This window comes from Tamandua tetradactyla, chromosome 1 (genome assembly GCF_023851605.1).
Source record: "Tamandua tetradactyla isolate mTamTet1 chromosome 1, mTamTet1.pri, whole genome shotgun sequence".
NCBI classification, from domain to species: domain Eukaryota; kingdom Metazoa; phylum Chordata; class Mammalia; order Pilosa; family Myrmecophagidae; genus Tamandua; species Tamandua tetradactyla.
This window is the reverse complement of record NC_135327.1, coordinates 183973018-183989224: the sequence shown is the minus strand read 5'-3', so window position 1 is coordinate 183989224 and position 16207 is coordinate 183973018. Positions and strand designations below refer to the sequence as shown.

Genomic DNA, 16207 nt, shown 5'->3' with positions numbered 1-16207 from the left:
ATTATATTCCTTTGTATGTGTCTACCCCATTTTGTTTATGCATTCATCTGTGGTTGGACAGTTGGGTTGCTTCCATCTTTTGGCTATTGTAGGGATTGGTATTTTTTGATGTTTTATTTGATAAATGTATCATCTGAATTAGAGACAAATTAATTTGGAAACACATTCAGTTTGACAAAGGCGTTAGTTCATCTACATTGTGTTTAAATAGACAAAAAGAAATCACCTCCACTGAACTAGAAATCTTAGATTTGTGGTACTGTATATAAAGTTTCCTGCATTACAAGAACTCACATGTATAGAAAGAACGTGTCTTTTTTATGGTTTCCATGGAGACGTGTCTCCACCCATTCAAGATGGGGTTACTTACTGGAGCCCTTTAAGAGGAAACTATTTTGGAAAGAGCCCACACAGCTAGAGACCTTTGGAGATGCATAAAGAAAACGTCCCCAGGGAAGCCACTGAAGAAATCTGGAGAGAAAGCTAGCAGAGTTTTCCATGTGCCTTTCCACCTAAGAGAGAAACCCTGAACGTCATTGGCCTTCTTGAACCAAAGTACGTTTCCCTGTTGCCTTAGTTTGGGCATTTTTATAGCCTTGCCTTAATTTTGACATTTTCACAGCCTTAGAACTGTAAACTCGCAACTCATTAAATTCCCATTTTAAAAGCCAAAAAGAAAAAGAACTCACATGTAACTTTCTTCCTTGTCTTTTTGGTCTAGTGACAGATGAGAACAGTGAGTCTGATAGCGACACCGAGGAGAAGCTGAAAGGTGAGAAGAGCAGTGGTGCAAGGCTCGTGCAGGTGGCTTAGAAGCTGAAAACCTAGTGGGAGGGCAGGACAGGATGGGCAGGGCAGGAGAGAGGACAGTGGAGCCCACGGCGGGCTCAGGGGCAAGTCAGTCAGGAGCCTGACCAGAATGTTCTGTCACTGAGCCTTCCGCTCCTCTCCAGAGCCGGGGCTGGCTCCACAAGCAGCAGCCTCTGTTCCCAAGCCTTTCCATCAGGACATAAGTGTTTTTCATACTGCAAGATACAACAGTGCTTGCATGACACTCTAGAGACCTGTGCTCTAGCCCTACTTCTGCTAAAATTGCTATGCAAGCTGGAGGAAATCACTTACGACCCCTAGTTCCTCATCTGCCACACAAAGTTGTTGAATCAGTTGGTGGGTGTGGCTCTAAAATTCAGTGATCTAGCAGGCTGGGTTTTAGTGAGTTTGCCACAATTTTACAGGCGCCACTGTTGCTGAGTGAGGCGATAGAGACCTGTCCACTTAGTGGTCCGGCCTTATTTGTTTCTAACACCTAACTGCTGCCTCTCCCATCTCTAAAATGAAGCAAGTACATTTCCATTGCATAGAGTTGGTGGTAAGGGAGGTGGTAGATGGAAATTCTTGGGCAAGTTATGTCTCTGCCAGTTGAGTCACACGGAATGTTTACAGAGCTCGCAGGTCCAAAAGCTTTCTAGTCTGGATTTTGTCACATCACACAAACTGAAAGGCGGAGGAAAGGGGTGAGGGGAGGAGTCAGTGTCCCACCCCATGTGACAGATGAAGGCGAGGACTTTGTGAGCCACTGCCCAAGGCCCGGAGAGCAAAACCATGACAGAGCAGACCCCCCACGACCCCAGGCTCCTGCACCCCAGATACCATGACGGCCCATTGAGCATTCCTCCGCCCAGAGCCATGGCAAGGATCCCAAATAGAGAGTTTTGTAGTAATTTGTTAGATGTAGAAATTCTTTTTTAGGGTTAGAAAAAGCATTTGAGCTAGGAATTATATAATCTGTTGCAGCTTTGTCCAATTCCAGATTTGGAAGCAAGTCCTTGTCAGGCTCTCTGTCTCTGTCTCTCTCCAGCTCACAGCCGGCGCCTGGTCAATGTGAAGTCCCGCCTGAAGCAGGCTCTTCGGTATCCATCGCTTGACCGGGATCTCATCGAGTACCAGGAGAGGCAGCTCTTCGAGTACTTCGTGGTCGTGTCGTTGCACAAGAAGCAGGCGGGGGCTGCCTATGTGCCTGAACTCACCCAGCAGTTCCCTCTGAAGGTACATTCTAGCTGATACTTTGTTGGCGCTCATGGATTCAGAGAGGTGCAGAAGTCTGAGGAATACTTAGTGTCTCTAGAAGCTTGAAAATGTGTCCTAATTAGAGTATATCAAATGAGAACACTACCAATGGAGAAATTTGGAGGTCCAGGAAGGAGAGATTGTAGGACTAAAAGTATGGGCAGAAGTATTGATATCCTGTGGTCTCTGTGCTGCCCACGCCTTCTTCCTTGTCCTCTCTCTATCTCCTTATCCAGGTGCATCTCCCAACCTCTTCTAGAAGCCCTTCTTCTCTTTCCCATCTATCCACACAGCTCTTCCCAAGTAGTACAATGTTTGGGTCTGTGCTAAATATATGAATGTACACGCCATATTTCTCTGTGCCTGTATGCAGAATTCCATTCTATTATAACATGATTCATCGTTATGTTAATTTGACTTTACCATCAATTAAATCATGGCATCTAAAATAAAATGGCATACAATGAAGACTAAAATGGCATAGCCAATGATACACAAATCATTCTTAGTCTTTGACTCCAGTATTAAAGAAGTTCCACCACATTCTAATTCAGTTCAACCAGAATTTACTGAGATATTAGTGGTCTCAGGGGACTGTAAAGGTGAACAAAATGTATTTCCTGTCCTCACAGAGTTGACACTATGACAGGGTGATATAAGAGAAACATACAAAGGTAAACAATGACACTCTCTGGAAAGTTCATACATACCAAAAGCTGAGGGTGCTCAGAGGAGGGAAAGTAGGAGGAAGCCCATGTGCTTGTCCACCTGGGGCCTCTCTTTGGGGTCACACCCCAGCTTGATCCCAGCATCTACCTCAGTCTAGATCCCAGCTGTCCCCTACTGCCCCGCCTCCTTCCGTCCTGTCCCCTGTGGTCCAGACACCAATCAAGTCCTATCCTACAAGAGGAGACTTTAGAATTTAAACTGTCTATCATTTAAGGAAAGCACAGACATCAACCCTCCAATCTGGCAGCTATTCACCTTGCTCCAGCTGCCACATTCTTAGGAAGGAACCCCTGAAAATCCTACTCCCATTGGTACACCCAGATTTTGTGGGTCTGTGACATGGACAAGAGAGGCCCCCAGGTCAGCTCGCTCTGATTCACCATGCAGTTGAGAACCACTCAGAGTGAGCCCCAAGAACTTCAGGACTGTTCTATTCTAATTACTCCTCTCAGGGAATACTCAATGTTCCAGGAGCAGTGGCATTCATTCATTCATTAGTTAATGATTAATCAGTGTAACTATTGAAGCATAAAACCATTTTCCTAGACATTCTCTGCAGGTACCTTCTCAATGCTTGTAGTTTGCAACCTGGGCTCTCCAGCCTCCTAGAGCCCCACAAAGTGGTATTGGGGACCAGCAGGTATTTTCTTTAAGATATTTTTTATTCAAATGTAATACATAATCTTTATTGGAAAGGGGACTAATATAGAAATGTATAAAGGATAAAATCACCTATAATCCCACTACACAGAAATCATCACTCTTAGCATTTAGATGTATTTTCTTCCCATCTTTCTCATAGTATAATTTTCTTACAAAACTGGGATAATACATTGTATGCTTTTTGTATCATGTTTTGTACACTGTTTTGTAAACCTATCATTATTTATAAAAACATGTTTAATAAAAATCCCAACACATCATTTAAAAAATATTTTTATTGACAAATCTTCACACACATACAGTCCATACTTGATGCACAATTAATGGCTTATAGTACCATCACATACTTGTGTATTCATCACCATGATCGTTTTTAGAACATTTGCATCACTCCAGAAAAAGAAATAAAAAGGAAAAAACTCATATATCTAGGCCTAAGAGTTACCCCCAAGAGAACCTCTTTTATTGCTCAAATGTGGCCTCTCTCTTCAGCCAACACAACAAGCAAATTCACTGCCTTCCCCTGTCTATCTGGGACATGACACCCAGGGGTGTGGACTTTCCTGGCAACCTGGGACAGAAATCCTAGAATGAGCTGGGACTCAATGTCAAGGGATTGAGAAAACCTTCTCGACCAAAAGGGGGAAGAATGAAATAAGACAAAATAAAGTGTCAATGGCTGGGAGATTCCAGAGTCCGAGAGGTTGTCCTGGAGGTTATTCTTATGCATTAAATAGATATCACCTTTTTAGTCAAGATGTAATGGAGAGGCTGGAGGAAACTGCCTGAAAATATAGAACTATGTTCCAGTAGCCATGTTTCTTGAAGATGATCGTATAATGATATAGCTGTCACAGTGTGACTGTGTGCTTGTGAAAACCATGTGTCTGATGCTCCTTTTATCTACCTTATCAACAAACGAGTAAAACATATGGAATAAAAATAAATAATAGGGGGAACGAATGTTAAAGTAAACTTAGATTGAAATGCTAGTGATCAATGAAAGGGAGGGGTAAGGGGTGTGGTATATATGAATTTTTTTCTGTTGTCTTTTTATTTCTGTTTCTGAATTGATGCAAATATTCTAAGAAATGATCATGATGATGAATGAGCAACTATGTGATGATATTGTGAATTACTGATTATATATGTAGAACGAAATGATCATAAGTTAAGAATGTTTGTGTTTGTTTGTTGTTATATTTTTTAAACTTAAAAATTAATAAAAAAAACCTCATATATCCCATTCCCTTACCCTACCCTCTCATTGACCCACAATATTTCAATCTGCCTAATTTTTACCTTTTATCTACACCTATAATTTTTTATTATCCTTTTATTATTATTTTTTTAACCATCTGTCCATACCCTGGATAAAAGGACCTTCAGACACAAGGTTTTCACAATCACACAGTCACATTGTAAAAGCTATATAGTTATAGATGAGTGTACTAAATGTCTATATATGCAATCTATTAAAAGAACTTAATTCAGCTTTAAAAGAAAAGCTGTATAGTTATATAGTCATCTTCAGGGATTAAGGCTACTGGAACACAGTTCAACAGTTTCGGGTACTTCCCCCTAGCCACTCCAATACACCATAAACTAAAAATGGATCTCTGTGTAATGCTTAAGAATAACCTCCAGGATAACCTCCTGGCTCTGTTTGAAATCTCTCAGCTACTGAGACTTTAATTTGTCTCATTTCTCTGTTCCCTGTTTTGGTCAGGAAGGCTTTCTCAGTCCCATGACGCTATGTCCCGGCTCATCCTGAGAGTTCTGTCCCACATAGCCAGGGAGAATTGCGTGCCTGGGAGTCATGTCCCACACAGGGGGGAAGGCAGTGAGTTCACCTACTGAGCTGGCTTAGAGAGAGAGGTCATATCTGAACAACAAAAGAGGTTCTCTGGGGTGACCCTTAGGCATTATTATAAATAGGCTTAGCCTCTCCTTTGCAGGAGTAAACTTCATAGGGGTGAACCCTAAGATCAATGGCTCAACCTATTCATTTTGTTGTCCCCACTACTTATGAAAATATCAATAATTCCCCAAATGAGGAAGTTAGTATTTCCTCCTTTTTCCCCATCCCCCAAGGGGACTTTGCAAATACTGTTTTATTCACTGCCCAGATTATTCTGGTATATATCAGGACATCCCACTAATCTGTACATATCAATAAGCTCTCACAACCGATTCAAGATTCCGTGTACTTATGGTGTTCAAGTAAACTAACCATACGGGTTAAATTAGATAATGCACTACCCAAAATATAAACTTGGCACCAAGTAACATCTCTCCCTTTGGTCTCACACAGAAGTTGAAGTTTTAAAATATGGACGATATCATCCTTTATCCTGAATTTTGTTTTACCTTAGTCCTATCCAGATCAGCTTCATTCATATCTCTACTTGAAGTCTGATCACTTTTTCAACTTTTTGAACAGTTCCTGTATGGGATACTACTGATTTTCATAGCTTCAGAGCTCTAACTCTAAGTCTCAGGTGTCACATAAATACCCAAAGTTTCTGGGAATGACCAGGTTATATACAAACAACTCAGTATCTCAGAATTTAGAAATAAGAGCTACAAATCCTAGATATACGTGACTGCTGTAAGAGCTTACAATCTAGAACCATTTATGATAGGCCCCAATCTGATAACCCATGCTCTCGACTTTAATTCACTGAGTTCGTATGTTACAGTTAGTCCACATGAGTGAGGCATGATAATATTTGTGTTTTTGCTTCTGCCATTTCATATAACATACAGTCCTTAGCGTCGATTCACCTAGTTGCATGCCTCACAACTTCATTCCTTCTAATGGCCACTCAGTAGTCGTTCTATGTATACACCAAAGTTCCCCCTTCCTTCCCTCATCATTGTACCAGTAGGCCACCTCCATCCATTGCAAATCGCAAACGCTACTGCCATAAACACCAATATGTAAATGTCCACTCATGTCCCCACACTCAGTTCCTCCAGGTATATACCAGGCAATGGGGTTACAGGATCGAATCCCAACCTTACCCCTAGCTTCCTGTGGGACCACCACACTCCCTCCAGAGGGACTGCACCTCTCAGCTTCCCTACCAATGGTGAATAGGTACATCTCTTTCTCTGAATTTTCTCTAGCACTTGTTTCTCTCTGTTCATTTTTTAAAATATTTTTATTGCTAACTCTTCACATACATACATTCCATACATGGTGTACAATCATTGGCTCACAATATCATCACATAATTCTGTATTCATCACCATGATCATTTTTTAGAACATTGGCATCACTCCAGAAAAATAAATAAGAAGAAAAAAGAAAAAATTCATACATGCTATATACTACTCATCCCTCCCTCTCATTGACCACGAGTATTTCCATCTACCCAATTTTTTTACCCTTTGCCCTCCTTATTATTTATTTATTTATTATCTATTTTTTTTTACTCATTTGTCCATACTCTGGATAAAAGGAGCATCAGGCACTAAGTTTTCACAATCACACAGTCACATTGTAAAAAGCTATATGGTTATGCAGTCTTCATCAAAAATCAAGGCTATTGGAGCACAGTTCAACAGTTTCAGGTACTTCCCCCTAACCACTCTAATGCACCATAAACTAAAAAGGGATATCTATATAATACATAAGAATAACCTCCAGGATAACTTCTGACTCTGTTTGAAATCCCTCAGCCACTGAGACTTCATTTTGTCTCGTTTCTCTCTTCCCCCTTTTGTTCAAGAGGGCTTTCTCAGTCCCTTGATACTGGGTTCTGGCTCATCCTGGAGTTTCTGTCCCACATTGCCAGGAAGGGAAACACCCCTGGGAATCATGTGCCACGTATAGGGGAAGACAGTGAGTTTATCTGCTGAATTGGCTTAGAAAGAGAGGCCGCATCTAAGCAACAAAAGAGGTTCCTGGGGATGACTTTTAGGCCTACTTTTAAGTAGGCTTAGCTTCTCCTTTGCAGGAATAAGTTTCATAGGGGCAAACCCGAAGATTAAAGACTCAGCCTTTTAATTTGGTTGTCCCCACTGCTTGTGAGAATATCAGAAATTCTCCAAATGGGGAAGTTGCCTCCTTTCTCCCCAGTTTCCCAAGGGCACCTTGCAAATACTTCTTTATTCACTGCCCAAATTACTCTGGGATGTATCATAGCATCACAATAACCTGGACAAACCAACAAGATTTCACACCCTATTCAAGATTCCATGTACTTATGGTGTTCAACTAAACTGGCCATACCAGTTAAATTAGGAAATACGCTACCCAAAATATGAATTTTGCACCAAACAAACATCTTTCCCTTAGTAGCCTTGATTCTTGAAGATAATTGTATAACTATATAGCTTTTACAATGTGACCATGTGATTGTGAAAACCTAGTGGCTGATGCTCCTTTTATCCAGGGTATAGACAGTTGAGTAAAAAAAATAAAGACAAAAAATAATAAATAATAAGGGGCAGGGAAGAAGGGATAATAAAATTTAGGCAGATTGCAATACTAGTGGTCAGTGAGAGGGAGGGGTAAAGGGTATGGGATGTATTTTTTTTTTCTTTTTTCTTTTTATTTCTTTTTCTGGAGTGATGAAAATGTTCTTTAAAAAAAGATCATGGTGATGAGTACTCAACTATGTGATGATATTATGAGCCATTGATTGTATACTTCGGATGGACTGTATGGTACATGGAGATACCTCAATAAAAATATATATTTTTAAATCACCTTGCCTGGATTGAGAACGAGTTGTCCTGCCTTAGGCCCAGAGGATGGAAGGTTTGATTTGAGGCTCTGCCTTCCAGGTTCATGAGCCTCCTATTTGGAAGGGATTGCTATGACAGTTTTTCTGTTGTTCTACGTAGTTATATTTCAGAATGTTAGGCATAAGAACACCTCTCCAAAGCAGATTAATTTTTTTCCTGACTTCCCCCTTAATACTATAGTCAGAACTGCCATGGAGAAAATGAAAATAAGGCCCCAAGAGATTGAGTTGCAAACCCTTTGCAGGGGGTGGGGTGGGGAGAGGTTAAGGTGGCAGTCAAGGCTGTGGAAAGGTGGTCCTTGCCAAGCATCTGCCTCACTCTCCCATGCTGGGGTTTGGGGTTTATTTTCGAACTCTCTCTCCCCTTTATCTCTGCAGCTGGAAAGGTCATTCAAGTTCATGAGAGAGGCTGAGGACCAGTTGAAGGCTATTCCCCAGTTCTGTTTCCCTGATGCCAAGGATTGGACTCCTGTACAGCAGTTTACCAGGTATGTGCTGTCATTTCCCCTCCCCACTCCCAAAGACTAAGGCAAGAATTCATAATAACATCATAGAAGGCAGACCCCACAAGTCAGTGCTACCGTAAAGCAATCCTGATGGGATCTGGTCTAGAGGAGACAGGTGGGACTCTTCCCTACCAGGATTTCTAAAACTTCCCTGAAGATAAGAATCATCTTGTTAAATACGCAGATTTTACCAGGCCTCCCATTTAATCTGGGGATATATTTGCTTGTTTCATAAGCCTCTGTGCAGGGTAGTAAGGTAATTCTCAGTCTGGGAAAAGTTAAGGAAAAATTGCCCATCACTCATCCTCATCCAGTATTCCTGAAACATTTCTTCAATAGGCCATCTATTCATTACTCCGGTTTTGATGCATTTATGTTTCTGCTTTGGCCCATGTTGTTAGATACCATTATTTTCTTGTCAGATTTTGGTGTTTGACCAAACTCGGTAGACTGTGCTTCATAAGTGGTGGAAGCACATTGTGTACCCTGAAGTCAGCACAGTAGTCTCTAAGGAGAGTCCAAGCCTCTGGTAGCTCTGTAGAGACGATGATTTGGGAGAGTTGCACTGGCAGCAATTCTGAGAGGGACCCAGAACTGTCCCGCTCCTCAGCTGCCCCCTCACAGACTCCTTGCCCCATGGATGCCACCTTACCTTCAAGCTCATGGAGGGCAGCACCCACATGCCTCTTCCAGCTTTCCAGTCATAATAGATACTCAATAAATGTATCTTTTGCAATGGGGTAGCTCAGGTGGTAGAATTGTCTGAGAGCTTTTGGGAATTTGCTCAGGGTGGTTAAAAAAAATTCCTCCTTTCCTCTCAGGATGAGATCTTTAGGTGTTCCCCTCCCCGATGTACTCTCCGAAACCAGGTGACCACAGCCTCAGCACAGAGGCTACAAACAGGATAGGGGTTAGCCCCTTTTGACAGCCTCCTCCAGAATGTCCTCTGGGTTCTCACCAAACCTCACTACATGAGTGGTGATGTGGGTTTTGTTTTGTTTTGCTTGGTAATGCACTTTTGTTTTCCCAACCGCAGTGAAACATTCTCATTTGTCTTAACTGGAGAAGATGGAAGCAGAAGGTTCGGGTATTGCCGAAGACTGCTGGTTAGTTCATTTTGCTCTTTAGTCAGCAAGACCTCCCTGGAGAGCCAAGTCTGGCTTCCCTAGTCCCTTGGGTCTATGGTTTAACCACATGGAACAAGAGAAGGAGCAGAAGTTGTGGCAGGTTAATTGGGGTAGTTAAAAACATGGGAAAAGATTTGGGGGGTCTTCCTGGTAGATGGGAATAGTATTTCCTTCTCCTTCAGAAAGATGAAATGTCTCCATTGCATTCCCTATCAAATAAAAGAACTTTCTCTCCTTACACCAAATGTCCTTATAATAAAATGAGCTAAACAAACCCTGATAGCTTAACGAGGACATTCATAATGGTTGCTAAGGACAGAAGAAAGACAGTTTCATTATTTGTGATTCAGACAGTGCAAAGGTGTTCCATTGAAACAGTCACCTTTAAAAGCCCAAAACTTATTTCAATGAAATGACTATGCTAATTTTCAAACTTATCTTTCCTGAGGCCCAATCTCTTAAAAATCTTCAGTTGTGACAAATCCTTTCCCACTGAGAGTGCATCTGAGTCTTAGAAATAAGCTAATGTAATTTAGAATCAAATATAATGCATGAAAATGTTCTAAGAAATGATCATGGTGATGAATACACAGTTATGTGATGATATTGTGAGTTATTGATTATATACCAAGAATGGAATGATCATATGATAAGAATGTTCATATTTATATGTTGTTATGTTAAAAAAAATACAGATTGAAAAATTAAATATATATATAATGCATGACATATAGTAGGTATACTATTAATACTTGTTGAATTAATTCGTGAGTAAAAAATAATGGGTGAAAATGAAAAAATTAAATGGGATGATTTTTATTGACAAAGTTACCTTAGGGCTAAAGTGTTGAGCTTGATTTTCTTTTTGGTTGGAAAACTCTCTTTTTTTAATTTTTTAATTTTTTAAAAAAATGTAACAACAAATGCAAACATTCTTAACTTATGCTCATACTATTCTACCTATATAATCAGTAATTCACAATATCATCACATACTTGCATATTCATCATCATGGTCATTCTTAGAACATTTGCATCAATTCAAAGAAAGAAATAAAAAGAAAACAGAAAAAAAATTCATACATACCATACCCCTTACCCCTCCCTTTCATTGATACAAGCATTTCAATCTAAATTTATTTTAACATTTGTTCCCCCTATTATTTATTTTTATTCTGTATGTTCTACTCCTTTGTTGACAATGTAGATAAAAGGAGCATCAGACACATGGTTTTCACAATCACACAGTCACATTGTGAAAGCTGTATCATTATATGATCATCTTCAGGAAACATGGCTACTGGAACACAGCTCTACATTTTCAGGCAGTTCCCTCCATCCTCTCCATTACATCTTGACTAACAAGGTGATATCTATTTAATGCGTAAGAATAACCCCCAAGATAACCTCTCGACTCTGTTTGGTTCTCTCAGCCATTGGCACTTTTATTTTGTCTCATTTCACTCTTCCCCCTTTTGGTCAAGAAGGTTTTCTCAATCCCTTGATGCTGAGTCTCAGCTCATTCTAGGATTTCTGTCCCACGTTGCCAGGAAGGTTCACACCCCTGGGAGTCATGTCCCAAATAGACAGCCAGTGAGTTTGCTTCTTGTGTTGGCTGGAGAGAGAGAGGCCACATCTGAGCATCAAAAGAGGTTCTCTTGGGGTGACTCTTAGGCCTAATTTTAAGTAGGCTTAGCCTATTCTTATGAGATTAAGTTTCATATGAACAAACTGCAAGATTGGAGGCTCGGCCTATTGCTTTGACTGTCCTCACTGCCTTTGAGAATATCAAGAATTCTCCACTTGGGGAAGTTGAATTTTCCCCCTTTTTCACCATTCCCCTTAGGGGACTCTGCAAATACTTCCCTATTCACTGTTCAGATTGCTCTGGGATTTGTCTGGGCATCACCCTGGACAAACCTACAAAATCTCATGCCCTGTGCAAGGTTCCAAGTACTATGGTGTTCGATTAAGTTGTCACATAAGTTGTATTAGGAAATGCACTAGTCAGAATATAAATTTTGTACCAAATAAACATTTTTTGCTTGTCTCACATATACATTAAAGTTTTAAAATATTAATTACCACCTATTTTCAACACCCTGCATTATTGACATTCCTTTGTTCTTCCTCATGCAGAAACATTTTTAAATTTGCACATTTAGTCACTGTCATTATGCACTCTAGGCATTCCTAGATTATACCATCTCAGTCGTTATTGTCTATCTTTCCTTCTGATTTCATTTGTGCCCCCAGGCCTCCTCCCTCTATCATCTCATATTCAGCTTCATTCAGTGTTCTAACATTATCGTATTACGGTTAGGTAGTATTGTGCTATCCATTTCTGAATTTTTACAATCAGTCCTCTTGCACAATCTGTATCCCTTCAGCTCCAGTTACCCAATATCTACTGTATTTCTATCTCCTGATGACCTCTGTTACCAACTGAAATTCTCCAAGTTCATTTGCTAATATCAGTTCATATCAGTGAGACCATACAGTATTTGTCCTTTTGTTTCTGGCTAATCTCACTGAGCATTATGTCCTTAAGGTCCATCCATGTTGTTACGTGCTTCATAGCTTTATTCTGTCTCACAGCTGCATAATATTCCATCATGTGTATATACCACAGCTTGCTTAGCCACTCCCCGTTAATGGACATTTTGGCTGTTTCCATCTCTTATCAATTGTAAATAATGCTGCTATGAACCTTGGTGTGCAAATGTCCATTTGTGTTCTTGCCCTCATGTCCTCTGAGTAGATACCTAGCAATGGTATTGCTGGATCATACATCAATTCTATACTTAGCTTCCTGAGGAACCGCCACACTGTCTTCCACAGTGGTTGTACCATTTGACATTCCCACCAACAGTGAATAAGTGTGCTTCTTTCTCCACATCCTCTCCAGCAACACGTCATTTTCTGTTTTATTGATAATGGGCATTCTGGTGGGTGTGAGATGATATCTCATTGTGGTTTTGATTTGCATTTCCCTAATAGCCAGGGAAGTTGAGCATCTTTTCATGTGCCTTTTGGCCATTTATATTTCCTCTTCTGAGAAGTGTCTGTTCATGCCTTTTACCCATTGTGTAATTGAGTTGTCTGTCTTTTTGTTGTTGAGTTTAACAATCTCTTTATATATTCTGGATATTAGACCTTTATCTGATATATCATTTCCAAATATTGTCTCCCATTGTGTAGGCTGTCTTTTTACTTTCTTGATGGAGATCTTTGATGCACAAAAGTGTTTAATTTTGAGGAGTTCCCATTTCTTTCTTTCTTTCTTCAAGTCTCGTGCTTTGGGTATAAGGTCTAGGAAACTGTCCCTATTATAAGATTGATAAGATATTTCCCTGCATTTTCTTCTAAAAGTTTTATGGTCTTAGATCTGATATTTAGGTCTTTGATCCGTTTTGAGTTAATTTTTGTATAGGGTGTGAGATATGGATCCTCTTTCATTCTCTTGCATGTGGATATCCAGTTCTCTAGACACCATTTATTGAAGAGACTGTTCTGTCCCAGGTAAGTTGGCTTGACTGCCTTATCAAAGGTCAATTGTCTATAGATGAGAAGGTCTATATCTGAACACTATTCTATACCATTGGTCAGTATATCTATCTTTATGCCAGTACCATGCTGTTTTGACCACTGTAGCTTCATAATACGTCTTAAAGTCAGGTAGTGTGAGGCCTCCAATTTCATTTTTCTTTCTCAGGATATTTTTAGCTATTCAGGACATCCTGTCCCTCCAGATAAATTTGGTTATTGGTTTTTCTATTTCTGAAAAGTAAGTTTTGGGGATTTTAATTGGTATTGCATTGAATCTGTAAATCAATTTAGGTAGAATTGACATCTAAACTATATTTAGTCTTCCAATCCATGAACACAGTATACCCTTCCATTTATTTAGGTCTTTTGTGATTTCTTTTAACAGTTTCTTGTAGTTTTCTTTGTATGGGTCTTTTGTATCTTTAGTTAAGTTTATTCCTAAATATTTTATTCTTTTAGTTGCAATTGTAAATGGAATTTTTTTCTTGATTTCCCCCTCAGATTGTTCATTACTAGTGTATAGAAACACTACAGATTTTTGAGTGTTGATCTTGTAACCTGCCACTTTGCTGTACTCATTTTTTACCTCTAGTAGTTTTGCTGTGAATTTTTCAGGGTTTTCGACATATAGTATCATATCATGTGCAAACAGTGAGAGTTTTACTTCTTCCTTTCCAATTTTGATGCCTTGTATTTCTTTTTCTTGTCTAATTACTCTGGCTAGAACTTCCAACACAATGTTGAATAACAGTGGTGGTGGTGGACATCCTTGTCTTGTTCCTGATCTTAGGGGTAAAGTTTTCAGTTTTTCCCCAGTGAGGATGGTATTAGCTGTGGGTTTTTCATATATTCCCTTTATCATTTTAAGTAAGTGCCCTTCTATTCTTATCCTTTGAAGTGTTTTCAGCAAGAAAGGATGTTGAATTTTGTCAAATGCCTTTTCTGAATCAATCGAGATGATCAATTGGGTTTTCTATTTTGATTTGTTGATATGGTATATTACATTAATTGATTTTCTTATGTTGAGCCATCCTTGCATACCTGGGATGAATCCCACTTGGTCATGGTGTATAGTTTTTTTAATGTGCTGCTGGATTCGATTTGCAAGAATTTTGTTGAGGATTTTTGCATCTATATTCATTAGAGAGATTGTTCTGTAGTTTTCTTTTCTTGTAATATCTTTGTCTGACTTTGGTATGAGGGTGATGTTGACTTCGTAGAATCAATTAGGTAGCTTTCCCTCCTCTTCAATTTTTTGTTTTTGAGCAGGATTTTTGTTTTTGAGCAGGATTGGTACTAATTCTTTCTTGAATGTTTGGTCAAATTCACATGTACAGCCATCTGGTCCTGGACTTTTCTTTTTGGGGTGCTTCTTAATGACTGATTCAGTTTCTTTACTTGTGATTAGTTTGTTGAGGTTGTCTGTTTCTTCTCAAGTCAATGTTGGTTGTTCATGCCTTTCTAGGAAGTTGTGCATTTCATCTACATTGTCTAGTATTAGCATAAAGTTGTTCATAGTATCCTCTCATTACCCCCTTTATTTCTGTGGGGTCAGTGGTTATGTCTCCTCTTCCATTTCTGATTTTATTTATTTTCATCTCTCTCTTCTTCTTTTTGTCAACCTCACTAAGGGTCCATCAGTCTTATTGATTTTCTCAGAACCAACTTCTGGTTTTGTTGATTTTCTCAATTGTTTTCGTGTTCTCAACTTTATTTATTTCTGCTCTAATCTTCATTATTTCTTTCCTTTTACTTGCTTTGGGGTTAATTTGCTGTTCTTTCTCTAGTTCTTCCAAGTGGACAGCTGGAAAACTATCTTAAAGTGAGTTTCCAAACGTGATGGTCAGAAATGATTTCTCAGTGGCAATTATCATTATAATAAACATACACTACAGTGATTTGTTTAGGAAAGTTGAACCTCTTTACTATAGAAAACACTGAGCACCTACTATGTGCCTGACTCTTTCATTTGGACCCTTCAGAATAATAATAATAAATTACATGACCAGAAGTTCTTCCCACCTATGAAATGTTGTATCGATATCTACTTACCTCATTGGGCTTTTAAAAACTGCTATACATGGAAACATCTAGCACATGAGAGATGCTCACAAATGTTTGGGTTGTTTTCTTTCCTGAGGCTGGTAACTGATGATTTCCTTGTGGTTCTCTCCCAAAAGCCTGGTGGCAAAGGGAAGCGTCTCCCTGAAGTTTACTGTATAGTGAGCCGCCTGGGATGCTTCAGTCTCTTTTCAAAGGTGAGAACACGGGCCTCAGAGAAAAGAGGGAAGAAAGGAAAGGAAGGACCCTAGAAAGGCAGAAGAGACACCCACAACTCCTGGTAGTTCTATAATCTTTTTTTCTATTTTCCTTTCCACTTCTCTTCTCATTGCCTCTGTTCTCTTATCATTGATACAGGAGGTGAAAGTTGATGGAGGTCAGGGCCCAGAAAGTGGGGGTGGGAAGAGCATCAGAGCAATTGTCAGAAGGGAGGGAGGGACAGAGGGTCCTCCAGGATGTTCCAGGTGTCTTACTTTTCTTCTTCTAAGCATTGTCTTTTGTTGTATTACCTTTTGCTGGACAAAAAGGCCATTATAAGGTATGTATGTGTGTATCTGTCAATATATGTTCTATGTGTGCATACGAGTTATGTGTGTGTGTAAATTTATTTTAATAGTGTTTCAAGGCTATCAAAAACTTAATATATCATGGTGATGAATGCACAACCACATGATAATTCTCTGAGCCATCGATTTGTATACTTCGGATGGATTGTGTGGTATGAGACCATGTCTCAATAAAATCACATT

At 39.6% G+C, this 16207-nt stretch overlaps 1 protein-coding gene across 5 annotated transcripts in view; it reads left to right on the top strand.

Annotated features, from left to right (window-relative positions):
* Nucleotides 1–16207, top strand: part of DENND2A (DENN domain containing 2A) — a 153010-nt gene that overhangs the window by 99363 nt on the left and 37440 nt on the right. For 4 of the 5 annotated variants that reach the window (XM_077147711.1, XM_077147673.1, XM_077147682.1 and 1 more), the window contains 5 exons: nucleotides 722–772; nucleotides 1859–2046; nucleotides 8595–8704; nucleotides 9759–9828; nucleotides 15578–15655. In XM_077147711.1, coding sequence (XP_077003826.1) covers nucleotides 722–772; nucleotides 1859–2046; nucleotides 8595–8704; nucleotides 9759–9828; nucleotides 15578–15655 — 497 coding nt within the window. The remainder of the gene's footprint in view (nucleotides 1–721; nucleotides 773–1858; nucleotides 2047–8594; nucleotides 8705–9758; nucleotides 9829–15577; nucleotides 15656–16207) is intronic. The other variant, XM_077147700.1, reaches the window with a different exon arrangement.